This window comes from Dasypus novemcinctus, chromosome 1, assembly GCF_030445035.2.
Source record: "Dasypus novemcinctus isolate mDasNov1 chromosome 1, mDasNov1.1.hap2, whole genome shotgun sequence".
In the NCBI taxonomy this organism is placed as follows: Eukaryota; Metazoa; Chordata; class Mammalia; order Cingulata; family Dasypodidae; genus Dasypus; species Dasypus novemcinctus.
Window position 1 is genome coordinate 193,824,879 of NC_080673.1, and position 18,138 is coordinate 193,843,016.

Sequence of the window (18,138 nt, forward strand, 5' to 3'; positions counted from 1 at the left end):
TGCTTCCCCCCCCCCCCCCTTATTTCTAGCAACTTTGTGGACTTTAAAAGAAGATGGCAGGAAGCGATGTGGCTCAAGCAACTGGGCTCCCGTCTACCATATAGGAGGTTCAGGGTTCGATGGGCCAGGGCCTCCTAGTGAAGGCAAGCTGGCCCATGTGGTGAGCTGGCCCATATGGAGAGCTGGTACAGCACGATGACTGGTTTGCAGAGCCACCTAATGAGAATACAAGCAGACACAGAAGAACACATAGCAAATGGACACAGAGAGCAGACAATGGAGGGAAAGGGGAAAAATAAATCTTTGGGAAAAAATTAAAAAAAGGAGATGACCATAACCCAGGCTGGCTAGTGAGGCCCAGCCAAGGCCAAGAGTGTGGTGCATGCATCATGAGGAAGAGCCACAGGGTCTTGGTGGTCTAAGGACCAGAATCCAGCTGGAAGCCACTGGAACAGCTTTCTAGAGATAAACTGGGGGAGTCCCATGCCCTAGAGATGAGACCATGTGGCAGGAGGTGGTGCCAGAGGTCTCCAGGTATAGGTCAGGAAGTATTTAACTCTGTGGGGTAGGGTGGGCCTCAGCAAGACTGGACGTAGCTCTGGCATTGCAGACCTAATGGTGGTTGATGTTAAAGAAATGAAAACCTTTGAAAAAAAAGTTAATTTTGCTGTTCTACTACAAACTTCCGGAAAATTTTTTGTTAAACATTGTGAGAAAAAGAAAATACTCTAAAAATCAGCCACAGTCCTTCCACCACCAAAAAGACAGCATTTTGATATATTTCTTTTTAGGTCCTTTAAAGTGTATTTATAAAATATAGTTGTCATCAGATTGTTTGTAATATATATTGATTTCATGTCATCACATTTAGTATTTTATCATAAGCATTTTTCCATGTGAATAAAATGCCTTGTCCACATCTTTAAAAAAATGAAGTTAATGCATTTCTGATGGCCAAAGTAAAATGTGCTTATTTTAAAAATTGGAAAGAATAATTAATATAAAGGAGGGAGGAATCACCTAAAACTCATCACTAAGAGACTTGTCCTATTCTTATTACTAAACCAATCTAGCTTGCTGCAGCAGTGGTTGACTGGCTAATTTTGACTGGCAGAAAGTCAATGCTGGTTCTGCTTTAGGACCATGATTCCAACTGTTTTTGCAATTTCAACATTCTTTCATAGTTTATTTTCATAACTAACCCCCCACTGAGGGAAGTGCTGTGTCACAAACTTAAATAAACAGGGTAAATGCCTTAGAATTCACCTTCCCTGACCAGTAACCCTTTCCAGGGTCCTCAAAACTAGGGCTGGAAAATACTATAGAGGAGGCCTGGTGTCATCATAGCTTTAGGGGAATGATTTGACTTTTTTTTTTTCCTTCTGTACCACACAGTTTTTCAGAGAGAATGAGTGGGAAAGAGAGAATCAATTCACCAGCATTAAATGTCAGGCATTCTACGTTGTGTTTTAGTTTCCCAGCCCCTGAAACAAATAATCATACAATGGGTTAGCTTAAACAATGGGCATTTATTGGCTCATGGCTTTGAGGCCTGGAGAAGTCCAAAATGAAGCCACCAGCAGGGCGATGGCTTCCTGAAGGCTGGCTGGCTGGGGCTGGCTGCCTGCGATCCTTGGTCCTTGGCTTGTCTGTCACATGGCAAAGCACACGGTGGCATTTTCTCCTTTCTCTTTGAGGTTCTGTTAACTTTCAGCTTCTGGCTGATCTTGGTGGCTTCTTCTTTGTGTCCAATTTCCTTTTCTTATAAGAACTTTAGGGGAAGCGGACTTGGCCCAGTGGTTAGAGTGTCCGCTTTCCACATGGGAGGTCCGTGGTTCAGACCCTGAGCCTCCTTGACCCGTGTGGAGCTGGCCCACGCGCAGTGCTGATGCGGGCAAGGAGTGCCCTGCCACGCAGGGATTCGCCATGTAGGGGAGTCCCCCGAGTAGGGAAGCTTCACGCCAAGGAGTATACCCCGTAAGGAGAGCCCCCAGCACGACAGAAAGTGCAGCCTGCCCAGGAATGGCGCCGCACACATGGAGAGGTGACACAGCAAGATGACGCAACAAAAAGAGACACAGATTCCCATGCTGATGACAACAGAAGTGGACAAAGAAGACGCAGTGAATGAACACAGAGAACAGACAACTGAGGTGGGGTGGGGGGTGGGGGTGGGGGTGGGGGAGGGAAAGGGGAGAGAAATAAATAAAAACAAATCTTTAAAAAAAAAAAAACCTTTAGTGATATTGGATTAAGGGCCACCCTCCCTCAGTTTGGCAACACCTTAACTAATAACATCTTCAAAGGTCTTATTTACAGTGGGTTCACACCCACAGGACCAGGAATTGGGACCTGAACATGTCTTTTGTTTTTATTTTTTTAGAAGAAACAGTTTTTCTTAAAGATATTTTTTTTATTAAATTTTATTTATTTCTCTCCCTTCCCCCCCTCCCCAGTTGTCTGCTCTCTGTGTCCATTCGCTGTGTGTTCTTCTGTGACCACTTCTATCCTTATTAGCGGCACCGGGAATCTGTGTTTCTTTTTGTTGTGTCATCTTGCTGTGTCAGCTCTCCGTGTGTGCAGCTCCATTCCCGGGCAGGCTGCACTTTCCTTCACACTGGGCGGCTCCCCTTACGGGGCGCACTCCTTGCGCTTGGGGCTCCCCTACACGGGCACACCCCTGCGTGGCACAGCACTCCTTGTGCGCATCAGCACTGCACATAGGCCAGCTGCACACGGGTCAAGGAGGCCCAGGGTTTGAACTGCGGACCTCCCATGTGGTAGAAGGACACCCTAACCACTGGGCCAAGTCCATTTCCCTGAACATGCCTTTTATGGGGGACATTATTCAACCCCCAACACGTTGCTGCTCTGTCCATGTGCTTTATCCAGTCTCCTTGTGGTTGATGGCTAGATGCTGTTAGAATTAGTCTGCTGTCATATAGCAGCAGAAGGAATCATGCAAGAGAGGCCATTAAACTGACTACCTTGGCCTTAATAACAGTTTCTAATGTGCTGTGCTTACAGAACCTAAAGTAAGGCTACTATACTGATCAATGTCTTTCTTCTAGGGTTAAAGTTCAATTTAAGTCACTTTTATTCTGGACATAGCTGGTGATTAATTGTTACATTACTCAGCACATGGAGTTAATGATAACAGCTCTTTTAGAAGGAAGAAAGAATTCCCAGGGCTTTTTTTTAAATCACTTTATTTCGTCCATTTTGTCATCTTAAACAAATTTCCTCAAAGAGCCAGGGTCCCTTGTGGCTGCTATTACTGTTCAACCGACAGCTGGGTAAGAGTGAAATCCTGTGTGTGGATTGACTTTTTAAAATTGTTCCAAGTTAAACACCAACTTATATACTGATTCTGGGGATATGACAGTGAACAACACAGATACAAACAGGTGGCTGGGAAATTAAACATGCAATATTAAAGGTCTGTTAAAATAGGTAAATTACAGAATGCCATGAACTCTTTGGGTGTTAACTACATGACAGGCATTTTTCTAAGTGGTAGGTATAAAGTATAAAACAAAGCACATGCTCTCATGGAGCTTATTTCTCTACATAGCTGGTTCACCTGCAGGTGCAATTCTACACTCCAAATCAGAATGAGGTAAAGGGAGGGTAAATAAGGAAATGTCTTCTGTGAGGTATAAAAAATACAAGAGCCAAGCCCTAGTGAAAGAGCCCAGTAAAAAAATGGCGGGGGGAGGATGGGGGGGAGAGGAAAGAAGATATTAAGGATCTTTCCTATTTAAGAATTGTTTCTGCTTCTTTAGTACAGACTGCTCTAAGCCATCTCTGAATCCCAACCAACACACACACAGAGACTGGGAGGATCAGGTCTAGAGTCATATGGCCAGATTATTCACTTACTAACTGTGGGACCCTGGGCAATAACTAAACGTCTCCGTTTCCTCATGGTAAAGTGGGGATAATAGCACCTACCTTGTTGAGTTCGGTTATTCAATAATAACAGCTGACAGGTAGTGCTTACTGTGTCCTAGGCACTTCGACTATAGCAATTCTTTTAATCCTTCTAACTATCCAATGAGGTATTATTGCCCTCATTTTTAATATGAGGAAACTGAGCCACAAGGAAGTCACATTGTTTACTCGAGGTCATAAAACTAGGTAACTGGCAAAACTAGGAATTAAACTTTATCTCCAGAATCTGTGTTTCTAACCACTGCTCACATTCCTTGTCAATGAATGGTATATAGAAAATGAGAAAATAAGCTGGTGCACATCACTGAAAGGTTCTTTTTATCCCCTTCTACTCCACCATTCTTTGATTGTTTATTGAACCCCTTTGCTGTGATGCAACTGTGATAGATTAATAGGTATAGAGGGTAAGCAAAACATATCTAGCTTTTGCCTTCCTGGAATTTGTGGCCATTAATTAAATAACACAATTCTTCCCAGGTTCGTGCCTCCTTTTTTCTCCCATTTCGTAATCTGTCCACTAGTTCTCCAATCAGCTAGTCGAGGGCTGAATCTGGACGAGCGGGGTCCTTGCCGGGGTGCCCCTGGAGGGCTGAAGCAGGACCAGGTAACTGGGGAAGAGGAAGACTGACCTTCCTTTTACCAGCGACCTTGTTCTCCTTTCTCTCTGATCCTCGGCTTAAAATGGAGGGATTTCAACCAGTGTTTCCTCCTACCATCTGTGATTCTTCTCCCCCGCCCCCACCCGCCAAGGCCTATCCGGATCTATCCCTAACTTGGCGTTCCAGTCCTTGAGGAGCATTCCCGCCTCCGTGATTCCCAGATTTTTCTTTCTTTAAATTTCCTGAGATTCCGGAGGCGATGCATGACATCGCCTTCCCCCTCAGGCCACGCTCCGCGCCCGCCAGTGGCCGTTCCCGTCACGCATCATCGCCTTCCGCGTGGAGTGCAAGTCCTTGGCGCCACCCCTCCCCCCGGAGTTAGGGTTCGCCCAGCTCGCAGGGGCGGGAGCGACGCCCGGGCCTTTGACTATAGGGCAGGAAGGTCATCACTCGGCCCCGAGGAGACTGGGGGACAAAATGCAGCTCGGGAAGGCCGAAGTCGAGCACAGGGCATTCACCCAGGGAATCGGAGCATGACGGCCCGCGATGCCCAGGTCGAGCTCTCGGCCCACGACCGCGGCCATTGTGCTCGGCTGCCTCAGCCTCAAGGCCTGTGGTTATGGCGGCAACTGGGAGACGCGTTGAGAACGCCCCTAAAACGAAAACGTGCTTTAATTTGCCTAAACAAATAGGGAAACGACGCGGTTTCTTCTTGCGGTCGTAGGAAAAGGGATTAGAAGAAAAGACCCGGGAGGGAGAAGACCAGAGGTGCCGCCGCGCGCCCGGTCACGTGGGCCGCACGGACCGCATGGCGTCGGCCCGCGCGTCCCCGCGGCCCCGCCGGCTCGGCAGCCCGGGCGCGCGCGCCGACGGGGCGGGCGCATGCGCAGGGGGGCGCGCCGCCTCTGCCCCGCGGCGAGGGTGTCTATGGAGAGGCGGCGGCCGCGCCTGCTGAGGCGAAGGCTGAGGCAGTGGCGATGGCGCCCTTCCCCGAAGAAGTGGACGTCTTCACCGCCCCACACTGGCGGATGAAACAGCTGGTGGGGCTCTATTGCGACAAGGTAACGGTGTGCGGGGCCCTCTTGCGCTGGGCCGCGCGGGCCGAGAGGAGGAGCGGGCCGGGTCCCTCGGGCGGCCTGGCCTGCGCGGTGCCCGCAGCTCCCGGGGCCGCCGCCGCTGCGCGAACTCCCGCCTGCGCAGCTGTCAGCGCTGTGCTCGCCCGCTCGCACCTTCCCGGGCCCGCCCGCCAGCCGCGGGGCCTCGAGGAGCCCGCACCCCGCCCGGCCGGGGGCCTCGGACGTGCCCTCGGGGCTGCGTCCTCCCACCGAGGGCTTGCGGGCGGAGGAGGCGTGCTGCCCTGGACCGCGCTGGGCTTCCCGCCCCCGGTCCGTTGGTGAACCCCCCCGAGACCTTCGGGGGCCCCCGGGTCCGCCACCTGCGTGGTGGTGGCTCATCCGCACCGGGTAGGCCGATTTTGCAGTTGTCGCCCGCCTCCCGCGTCGCTGCCAGCCTGTTCTGAGGCTCCCCGAGGCTCTTTGCAAACACCCATCCATCCTCCCTCAGAGCCTCCGCTCCTGGCTCATCCGGCAGCTTCTGCTCCCAACTACACCCTGCTCACTTCCTCCCGGCTTTTTCCTGGTTGGATTTGGGAGTAAGACCAGGTTTCTTGGCTGAAGAACTGGAGAGCCTTCGCTCTGCATTTATAGTTGTCTCTTTCCTTGCACTTTTTATTGCCCGAGCTTTGGATGTTGGAAGATAGCTTTTTTCTGTTGGAATTCTTCACGTTAGCTCGAATAAAAGGGGCCTCGGGAAAAGTTGGTTGAACTCTGAGAACCTTTTTGGACTCTTAATCGGTTCAGCATAAACTGGAGGAGTACTTTTGTGGAGAGGTTCAGGACCATTTGCTAATAATTTTTAAACATTAAAATTCTGTGTATCTGTCCATTTATGGATATCCTGGAAACTTCGGGCAGTCCTATTTCATGGAGAAATGAGCCGGATAAAAAGTTTAAATAATTATTATGTAAGCATAGATATAAACTTTTATGCATTTTCAGAAATTACACAGCATTAAGCAGAACCATTATGGACGGAAAAAGTCTTAAAACAGCCCAGTAAGGTGGTTGGAGGATGCCCAGTGTTAGTGCTAGGCCACATTCAAGATCAGCAGTTTTAAATTGGTCAGGTTGAGTTTCATATCTTAGCACCTCCATCCCACAACCATCCTCTCTCTCCCTTCGTTTTGAAAATTTAAAAATACCTGATTAAGATGTAGGTCTAAACGCCAGGACTGTCTAGAGCAGTGGTTCTCATCTTAGGTGGCTCATTAGAATCGCCTGGGAAGCTGTTAAAACTTGTTGCCCAAGACCACTAAAATGAGGATCTCTGAGAGTGGGACCCAGAGGTCAGGTGTTTTTTGAAGAGCTCAAGGCAGAGTCCACGTTGCAGCCAAGGTTGAAACTATTTACCCAGGAGAAGCTTAAAGAATGGGTGAGTTGTTAAGCAGAAGTGTGTAACCCTGAATTCTTCAGTTAGCTTTACCTGTAGTGTTTTTATCCTCAGTTTTTGAATTTAGTTCATTCTACCAGTATCCTTTACCTGCAAGAAAGTAATTAATGGGGAAAATTTTTACTTTTTCAATATCAAAAGGTCAGGGAAATTTAGTGAGGACTAATGGAATCTAAGGGCTTCTGTTCAGTTTAGAGTGGGTAGGAGGTATTCCAGGGACCACCTGAAATTGTGTGAAAGATTCTGTGCATGTGTACATCTTCCTAGGGAATCTGATTTTAAAATGATTGTAACTTTATTTAGGTAAGTACTAGACCATCCAGCTGCATTTTAAAATTTTGAAGAGGCTGATCACTATTTTTGTGATTTTTTTTCCTGGTGAGTGAAAACATTTGAATACACTTTGAAATTGCAGTATCTGACCTAAATAAGATTCTTTTTAGTAGTTACATGTTCCCTCTTAAAATAACTAGATTAAGAAAATGTTTTCAATTTACTATAGTGTAAGTCAAAATTATCACTAATTCTGAATTAATAGGTATTCTTAATGAGATTGTTGTAGATATTCATCAAGATTAAAAGCTCAATTTTTTTGAACTGTAGATCAGTTCAAATCAGTTTTAATCAGGTGGTTAAAAAAAAAAACCTGCATAGGAATTTTTTTCCTGATACTAATAGCCAATGAGACTCTTTCCTCTGACATCCTTTGGAGGTAGTGTGGATAAATTATTCTATAATGGCTGAATATTCTTAAAGGAATAAAGGGAAAAGTCCTTTGTTGTTATTCAGTTGTCATCTCAAGTTTTACTGTCACCATCAAACAACATTGATTTTATAGGCCAAGAATACCCAATCCAACGTTCCTTTTTTCTTTTGTATTATTTGTAGTTTTTCCAATCCAGTTTTATAACACAGTACCTAACCCAGAGAGCCTAGAACTCAAACTAAAATGGTACAATGTATGTTTTTTCAGTATATTTTGAATTTTGACCCTGACTGTGCAGCAGTTATAAAAAAGTCAGTTTTATTTCCAGTATTGAACTTTTCAGGTACTATATACTTTAGAAGCACCCATTTATTTACAAGCATCAAATCATTAATTTAAATATGTTTAGACTAGTTACTTAGAATACTTTATTCTGAAGTTATTTTAGGCCATTTTGTTGTATAATACCTAATTAAATACATTGGTCATGAATTTCCTCTTGAATTTATAAAAGATATTCACCTTTATCCACACAATCCTTTGATTGTAAGGGCAGGGGCTACTTCTGTTTTATAGCTGGGGACTTGCAGGCCTAGATTAGCTATGCCAAAGTTACATAAGCAGTTAGTGATAGATCCAGATCAGAATTGGGAATCCTGCTTTCGTTTTCTTTGTAGGAAACCATAGTAAGTTTTGAAAGAATTTTTTGGTAACATTCAGTCATTAGCCCTTTTGGCTAATTCAGTGACCTTCCAAATTGTGATAATTTTAGTGCAGATTTGCATTGATGACATCCTTTTTCCACTTTATTCCAATATCTCAGGCTTTCTTCCAGGCCTCAAAAGTTATATACATTAATTCCATCTGTAACCTTGGAGTACCTACTGTATGTCTGCCCTGTAGTAGCTTGTGTTGGCAATGTGAGGATGCAGTCCATACTCCTAAAGAAGTTTACTATCTAATACACAATAACATCTGCTAGAAAGGAGATGTATGGTTTGGTCTCTGCATTAAAGTGTTTGGAATGGTCTTAGAGTGGCTTTGAACTGAATTCTGAGGACAAAGTAGGTGGTGATTATAAGGCTCAGGTTAGTTCAGAGGTTCTGAGACTTATACATGAACCAGTTATTAAAAAATTCAGGTGACAGAACCCTAATAAAATGCCCAAGTTCTTATTTTGTCAGGCAAAGATATTTTAAGTGCCATCTTCTTTATCATTTTATAAAAGAAAGGACATTTTAAAACTAAAACTCTAGGAAGGAATTAAGCCCAGAATAATTGACTAGATTTTTTTTAAAACAAAACAAAACAAAAAACTGAATGAATGTAGCTTTATTAAGAATTTATTTAGTTTTTCTTATTTTACTCATTTCTTACCATACCCAGAAAAATTGTTACTGACTGGTATTTGGGAAGATGGGTTTAGTGAAATGTCTATTGAATTGAGACTTCAGAGAGGAAGAAAAAGGGAATTAATTTTTTAAAAAGATTTATTATTTATTTATTTCTCTCCCCTTCCCCCGCCCCCCAGTTGTCTGCTTTGTGTCCATTCGCTGTGTGTTCTTCTGTGTCCGCTTGTGTTCTTATCAGCGGCACTGGAAATCTGTCTCTCTTTTTGTTGTGTCATCTTGCTGCGTCAGCTCTCCCGGTGTGCCGTGCCACTCCTGGGCAGGCTGCACTTTTTTTGCCTGGTGCAGCTCTTCTTACGGGATGCACTCCCTGTGTGTGGGGCTCCCCTACACAGGGGACACCCCTGCATGGCACGGCACCCTTGCACACATCAGCATTGCATGTGGACCAGCTCACCGGGTCAGGAGGCCCTGGATTTGAACCCTGGACCTCCCATGTGGTAGGCAGATGCTCTATCCATTGAGCCAAATCTGCTTCCCAAAAAAGGGAATTTAATAAGTATGTAGTAAGAACTTACGTGCTCACATTATTTCTTTCAGTCTTCACAAGAGCCCTGTGAGACAAGTATTACCCTTCATTTAAAGATGAGGAAACAGACTTAGTAGTTTAATAACTTACCCACCTCACTCAACTAGTAATTAGGAGAATCTAAATTTTAATCTTAGAACTTTTTTCAAACCTTCCGAACTCCCATGTTTTTTTGCACTACTTTACTGGTTCTGCTACTTAATACTAACTGTATAATTTGAAGCAAAACAGTACACCTCTGGGTCATAGTTTTTCCATCTGTAAACTAAGTTTGACCAGATACTTACTAAGGTTTATTTATTGAGTTTAACTCTCCCTTGATTTAAAGAAAGCATTGTCTGGCTGAGTAGACAAAAAAGTAGAAACTCGTTTTCTTTGGGTTTTTGTTATGCTATTTTTCGTATCTATTTTTGAACTTATTATTGGATGATGGATGAACCAGTCTGTGAGTATGATACAACTTCTGGGAATTAGTTTGAAATGGAATGTTTGTCTTTTTTTTGAGGTACCAGAGCCAGGGATTGAACGCAGGACCTCGCACGTGGGAAACTGGCAACCACTACTCAGCTACACCAGCTTCCCTGAGTTGGTTTTCTCATTTGTTGTGTTTTGTTTTTAGGAGTTACCGGAGTTCAAACCTGGGACCTCATATGTGGGAAGCAGGTGCTCAACCACTTGGACTACATCCACTCCCCTGAAATTATTTGAAACAAAGTCATTTATAAATTCATTTAAAATATGGAAGATAACATGTTACTATTTGTTGATTCTGTATATCCTATTACAGTATATATAAGTTCCTTTTGATTTTGCCAGGCACCAGAGGATATAAATTCATTGGTCACTTAGGAAGCTTAATATCCTATTCTAGAATAGTGTTTTTCCAAAAGTGTCCTGTGACCCATTAGTGGTTATGGCATGAATTTTGTGGGTTAGAAACAGCATTATCAAAAAAAAAAAAAAAGGAAAAGTAAATACTGGAGTACATCATGGGTTGGAGAAGGGAAATATTTTTTCCTGAAATTTGTTTTTAAGTATTTGCAGTGTGTGTGTGTGTATTTGTCTGGATTGTAAGTTTTTCATGCTGAAAGTCATGGTTAAAAATGTTTGAAAAACACTGCCTTAAAGTAGCCTTTCTTAGCTGCAGCACTATTGACATTTTGGGCCTGATGATGCTTAGGGGGTGGGGTGGAGGACGTATTGTGCTTTGTAGGATGCATCCCTGGCCTTCACCTACGAGATTTCAGTAGCTCTTCTCAAGTTGTGACAATCAAAATGTCACCAGACCTTGCCACATGTCTCCTGGAGGGCAAAATCACCCCCTGCTGAGAATTACTGCTTTAGAGCAAGTGTTATTTCTGACAATTTACTCTTGGATCAGAAAAGTTGGTTTTATGATTGGGGCTAACATTGTAGCTTGTGGAAAGAACATAGGTTTTAAGAGTCATAGAAACTTGATCTCTGCTTTATTGTTTACTAACTACATGATTTTGAGCAAGTTATTTCATTTCTCTGGGCCTCAGTTTTCTCATCTATAAAGTGGGCATAATATACCTTCTTAGGATTGTTGTAAGAATTGAATAATATCTGAAACACATAGTAATTAGTCCCTGGTACATCATAAGCCTCAGTATGTGCTAGATGTTATTAATGTCCAGTTTTTTTTTTTCTCTTCTAAATCAAGATTATGTATTTGATTAACTGTGGAGGTGAACAAATTTTTTAAAAAACTATTCATGTAAACAGATTTTTGAAAAATTAAATTGTATATGCTCTGGTTATTCTTTTAACTTATCCCGCTAAATCTACTAACTTTAGATGCCAGGTTAAAAACATTTGCTCATTTGAAGTCAAGAAAAAACTGACTTGGGTAATACTTTTAAGGGCTTCTGGTGATAGTTTTATTTTGAGTTAAATACAGAAATAACAAAAAAAGCCCAAATAGAGCTAGACCTGTTGCATATATTCTGTTTTTGCATGTATTAGCTTGTTTGATCTTCACAAGAATCCTTGATGTTATTAGCACTATTTTACAGATGAAATTGGGGTATGGAGAAATTTAGTGACTTGTTGGCAGAGACAAATTCACACCTAAGCCATATGGCCCCAGCGTCAGTGGTTTAACCACTCTGCTGGATTGACCTTATGTATATGTATAATTGAGAGTTCTTTTATTTACTTATTTTTATTTTGAGAAAAGTTATTTGATGGCTCTCAAATGATAGTACAGGGAGATCGCACTTGTTAGCATAGATTTCTATCCATAACTTTTTATTTTATTTTATTTTTAAAGAAGCTTTAGATTACGTAAGTGATACATTGAAAAAACAGGGGGATTCCCATATAATCTCCTGCCCCTCCCCCACTCTTTCCCATTAACAACATCTTTGGTTTGTGTGGTACATTTGTTAAAATTGATGAACACATGTTGAAGCATTTCTACTAACCATGGTCAATAGTTTACATTATAGTTAACTCTTTGCACTGCACTTTTTTGTAAGTTTTAACAAAATGTATAATGGTCTATATCTGTCATTGCAATGTCATTTAGGACAATTCCAGTGTCCCCAAAATGCCCGGTATTATACCTATTCTTCTCACTCCTTCTCCTTAGAACCTCTGGGAGCCACTGCCTTCTTATCAGTGTTACAAATTCTTCCATTGTTAGAATAATAAGTCTACTTTAGTCAGTAGTTGCATTCCCACCTTGTGTTTGTTCATGCCTCAGTCTTGAGGATTTTAGAATGGTCATGCCTACTCTTTCTGATTGAGGGCAGTTAGATCCATGGGGCAGACAGATGGAACTGTTTTGCTTGCAGTTGTAGATACTCTCTGTTTTTTGGGATGAGTGTTCCCCATCATCATCAATTTTTTAGTAGACCTGGGTGAGTCTGATGAACTGGAGAGGGAGTGTTGGCTGCAAATCTGCTAAGATTCAGGGCTCAACCGGCATATGAACAGTCTAAAGATTTAAGTCTCTGGTACATATGTTTAACTGGCATAGTGCTAATTATAGGTTCAAATAAAAGGGGCAAAAGAGTCTTGTGTAGGGAAATTATAAATGAGTCTAACTCATTTTTAATGTTTAATTTTTCCTTTTTTTTTTTGTAATAGAATGGCACAATGTAGTAGTTGCATAGATTAGCCAGTAGTGGATTTTGTTGTGATTTCATGCTCATATGATTTTTAATCTGGAATATAAATTTAGCCAAATCCATCCTGCCTGTTTTTATATGATTCAAGAGCTCAGAATGTTTTTTACATTTTTAAATGGTTGAAAAATTCAAAAGCTTTTATAACATGTAAAAATTATGTGAAATTCAGCATCCTACTTTCCATAAATAACAGAGCCACACTTACTTGCTTGCACACTCATACTACTTTTGTACTATAACAGCAGAATTAAGTAGTTGCTACAGAATATATGGCCTGTAAAACTTATATTTACTATCTGACCCTTTCCAGACAAAGTTGCAAACCCCTGTTTCAGATAATTTAGATACTTATTGTGGTTACCATTCGTTGTCTGTTTCCCTTCACTAGAATGAAAGTTCCCTAAAGGCAGAGAGAGATCTTTGGTTTTTGGCTGATATATCCCAAGTACCAGGAGCAGTGCTGGTCTCATAACTGCTGCTTCGTAAATATGTATGGAATGTATAAAAATGGATGCTTACATTTCAAAATGATGATAGCTCGCATTTATTAAGGAACAATTCATTCTAATTTTGCAGCAACCATGTTGAAGTATAGGCATTATTACTTTCATTTAAAACCAGAAGAGGGGAGCCTGGTGTAGCTCAGCAGTTGAGTGCCTGCTTTCCGTGTACGAGGTCCAGAATTCAATCCCTGGTACCTCTTAAAAAACAACAACAACAAAAACCCAGAAGAAACTGAAATATTAAGAGAGAAAAGTAACTTAACAATGGTTCTCCATCTAAATAAGTGGTAGAACTGGAATCTGATCCTAGGGAATCCAACTTGAGGCAGGTTCACTATATACAGCTTTTCATTCCTAATTCAAACTGCTTTTACAGATGACAGTTAATTCTGTTGTGTAGTGGAATAGTTTTGCTTTAGGAGTTTGTTTATCATCTTTTCTGATGCTTTTTCATCAGACCACAATTTCCTGCTGAGAACAGGCAAAAAGACAACTTATCTCTGCTCCATTTGGAAATAATAGATCAGACTTTACAAAGTAAATCTAGGCAATATAGTGCTAGTTGTTCCCCACCCCTCTTCCTTTACCTATCTTTTGTATTTAATCTAATAAGATTTCCTACTTTAAATGGATTTTGAAACTGGAATTGATAAAATAGGAGGTATATTTAGTATAGGTAATGGGAGGTTTGAATTTCATTTATTTGCCAGAATCTTCACTGAACTTTAATTTGAATCAAGTTTCTTAAAATGTGTGCACATTAAATACTAGAATTTAATTTTTTGTTAAGTGTAAAAACAGAAAATTACATCAGAATCACTATTTTGTCTTGTTGAAAGCAGAATTAAAAAAGGAAAACTGTATTTTTAAATATTTTTATATCTTTCCTTTGGGAACATTTGCTTTCTTATGCACTGATATGTACTAGATTTCTACATTGCACTCTTGCAATGCCTCCAGCCCCCAAAAGTACATAATTCCTTATATAAACTGTTAATAGTTCTACTTTTCTTTTTCTAAAAATAGTTCCCCTATAATTATCTAATAATGTTCTAAGAGGCCAATATTTATCATTTTCTGAACAGATTTGACTCACCTTGATATTAAAGTGTAAACTATAATGGAATATATTTGAAATTATAAAAGTAATATAATAACATAATGAGCACTTTGAAAAAAGAAAAAAACCCACATTATCCTAGCACACTTTTAATTTTTACATACTTCTCTATGTTGTGTTTGTTTGTATTTGGTGTATGTATAGAGTATTGCGATTTTTCTAGTCCCTTTTATTAAGGAACTATTTGATGATGTGTATGCATCACTTCTCTATATCACCAAGTGCTTCAGAATGCAAACCAACATCTTGCTGGCCTAGTGCACTTTTCATTAAACTATGATACCATGTTAATTTGTAAATTTCCTTTATTTGTACTTTTGTTTAACCAAGTATAAGGGAGTTACTTTGTTTTGCTCAAAAATAATAGAGATGCATTGGAATATTTTTTGTTGGTGCTCATTTGCATGCATTTATTGTACCTTTTTATATTTTTATTCAGCTTTCTAAAACCAACTTCTCCAACAACAATGATTTCCGTGCTCTTCTACAGTCTCTGTATGCTACTTTTAAGGAGTTTAAAATGCATGAGCAGATTGAAAATGAATACATTATTGGTTTGCTTCAGCAACGCAGCCAAACCATTTATAATGTACATTCTGACAATAAACTCTCTGAAATGCTTAGCCTCTTTGAAAAGGGACTGAAGAATGTTAAGGTGAGTTGCAAAAATATCAATTTTACTATGACAATTTGTTCCATCTCCTGGTGTGTCACTGCAAAGCTTGTTAGCATTTTATTTTAAATGATGTTAACTTTATTACTGTGCAATAAAATTTTTTATTGAATGTTACTCTTCAAAATCTTAAGCATTTGCTGAATACTTAAAGCTATAAATGCAGTTTAAAGATAAAATTGTTACTTAGAATGAATAAATACTTTTATTTATTTTAAAATTGAATGCCTGGTATTAGAATGTTTACTATATTTTCTTTTTCCTTATTGTAGAGACCAGGGGTGGCTAAACAGGATAATTTTAAGTTATATAGGATAAAATTAAAAAATGTTTTTGAGTGTAGTTTAGAATATTCTTGCAGAGAGATTTTCTTCTTAAGTTTAGTTTACCTGTTTTAGGATATTTGAGTTTTGATCTCTGTTTATTCCCCTTCTGGCTTGGTGAAACATAGGCTAAAGATGCAACTCTGTCAAATCTCTAAGTACCCTTCATGTAGAGATTTGTGTTCTAGAAAGGCTATTCTGCAGGAGGGAGGAGGATGGATCGAAGGGAAGAAAATACCAAAGCAGGAAGACCATTATTTTAAAAAAATTATTGTTACAGTCTCTGGAAGAAATGCTGTAGTTACGTGGGAGGGCAGTGGGATAGTAGATGGGGGTAGATTATTGGATAGTGATGGAAGGGAGCTTTACTTTTTAGTGAATACACCTTTGTACTTTTAAAATTTTGTACCGTGCTCATTTATTGCTTATTCAATAAAATGCTTATTTATTACTGATTTAATAAAATGGTAAAGATTTGAACTAAACTAGTTAGTTCTAATAGTAGTAGTAACAACTAGTAGTAAGTAGGGAAGGGCACAGGTTTGAGAATTAGGTAGGAAATAAAACTGATGGAATGTAATGTTTGTATATAAAGGGAGAATGAGAGAAAGAGAAAGGAAATACAAGGACGTAGAAGAGGCTTGGGCAATAAAAATAAAAAGATCCATTTTGGACCTGTTGGGTTTCAAGTGCTTGTGTAACCCAATATAGATGGGTTCAAAGTCAGAAGAGTAATCTTATGTTGGAAAAGCACATTTCATAATTATTAGCATGTAAGTGGAAATTGAAGCCATATGGGCATGCTTAGGAAAAATGTAAAATCATGAGAGAATAGGCCATTAGATGGAATATTGGGAAGCAGTTGAATAGATTAGTTCAGAAAAGAGAACACTAGAGAGGTCTCCAGAGGGATGAAATATTCCACATTTTAATTGTTTCCCTTATTTTGTAAGTTTACCATGTTTTAAATTCAGAGGGCAGATCTAGAATTAGTGTGAACAAGTTACAGAAGATTTGATCTTATTCCTATGAAGAAGAACTTAGCAGTTTAGAGTTTTCAGGATAAGAAATGTTTTACTTTGAGATGGAATGAGCTCCTTGCCTTTAGAAATGTTGGTATAAATTTATATGGCCATCTGTCAGGATAATATAACAAATATTCCGAAATTTTTAGTGGAGAATACATTAGATAACTTTCAAGGGATTTTGTAATGATCCAGTCCAATAGGCTTTTGTGGACTTCTCTGAGCTATTTTAGGAAATGGATACATAGACATTTTATAAGTGTATAAATTAGAACTCAATATATTTTGAACAAATTGTTATTTTTTAGTCTTACGAAATCTTTACAAAGAAATATGAGATCATTACTAGAGGAATTGAGAGCTTATTGTTTTAAGGATATCTTTTACTCTAAGAAATGTACAGGGACTACTTGCTATTTGTCAGTCTTTTTTTTCTTGAGATTTCATGTTGTATTTTAAACTGACTTCCTGAGATCAGGCACAATATAAATAATGAAGCTAAAGTTATGTAAATGTTCAGATCTTTTTTTTTTCCCCTCTCAGAATGAATATGAACAGTTAAATTATGCAAAACAGCTGAAAGAGAGATTGGAGGCTTTTACAAGAGATTTTCTTCCTCACATGAAAGAGGAAGAGGAGGTGAGCATAATTTCCCCCCCTTATCATTTTGGTTTATAAAAATTTAAAATACTGTTTTGCCTTAAGTACTTCAAAATAATGCATAGGAAGTTATGTTTGATTGATGGGGATAAGGACCCAGTTCATTTTGGGGGCTGAAGAAAAATTAAAGGAAAAAAAGCATTAATTTTGTTTCTCCAGAGGGGTTGTTGCTTTTCATCAAAGGAATGATTTAATTCATTTGCTCAGTGTTTATATTCTTATTATGTAGATGATACTGAATTGAATGTTAATATTTTTTCATTTTACCCTTTTACCCAAAGTCTTTTCAGAATCCTTAAACTTTTTAATATTTTCTGTATTTTCATGCTAAATTTAAAGAATTTTTAACCTTTTTTTTTGAGGTTCCAGGGCTGGGGATTGAACTGGGGACTTTGTATGTGGGAAATCAGCGCTCAACCACTGTGCCACATTAGCTCCCCTAAGTTGTTTTTTTTCGTTTGCTTGCTTGTTGTTTTATTTTAAGGAGGCACTGAGAATCAAACCCAGAACCTCCCATGTAGGAAGCAGGTACTCAACCGGTGAGCCACATCTACTCTTTTTTGCAGTAGTGGGTTTTAATTTTTTTAAATTTTTTATTTTCTCTCCCCTCCCTCCCCCCTGCCCCAGGTATCTGTTCTCTGTGTCCATTTGCTGCGTATTCTTTTTGCCGTTGCTGTTGTCAGCGGCACAGGAATCTGTGTTTCTTTTTGTTGCGTCATCTTGTTGTGTCAGGTCTCTGTGTGTACGGCACCATTCCTGGGCAGGCTGCACTTTCTTTTGCGCTGGGCAGCTCTCCTTACGGGGTGCACTCTTTGCGCGTGGGGCTCCCCCACGCAGGGGACACCCTTGCATGGCACGGCACCCCTTGCATGCATCAGCACTGCGTGTGGGCCAGCTCCACACAGGTCAAGGAGGCCTGGGGTTTGAACTGTGGACCTCCCATGTGGTAGATGGATGCCCTATCCACTGAGCCA

At 40.4% G+C, this 18,138-nt stretch overlaps 1 protein-coding gene across 1 annotated transcript in view; it reads left to right on the forward strand.

Annotated features, from left to right (window-relative positions):
• Nucleotides 1–5,409: 5,409 nt before the first annotated feature.
• The window catches only part of FBXL5 (F-box and leucine rich repeat protein 5), a 60,119-nt gene continuing 47,390 nt past the window's right edge, over nt 5,410–18,138 (forward strand). The window contains exons 1-3 of the mRNA XM_004455231.4: nt 5,410–5,614; nt 14,923–15,138; nt 17,048–17,143. Of these exons, the coding sequence (XP_004455288.1) occupies nt 5,531–5,614; nt 14,923–15,138; nt 17,048–17,143 (396 nt within the window). The 5' untranslated portion in view covers nt 5,410–5,530. The remainder of the gene's footprint in view (nt 5,615–14,922; nt 15,139–17,047; nt 17,144–18,138) is intronic.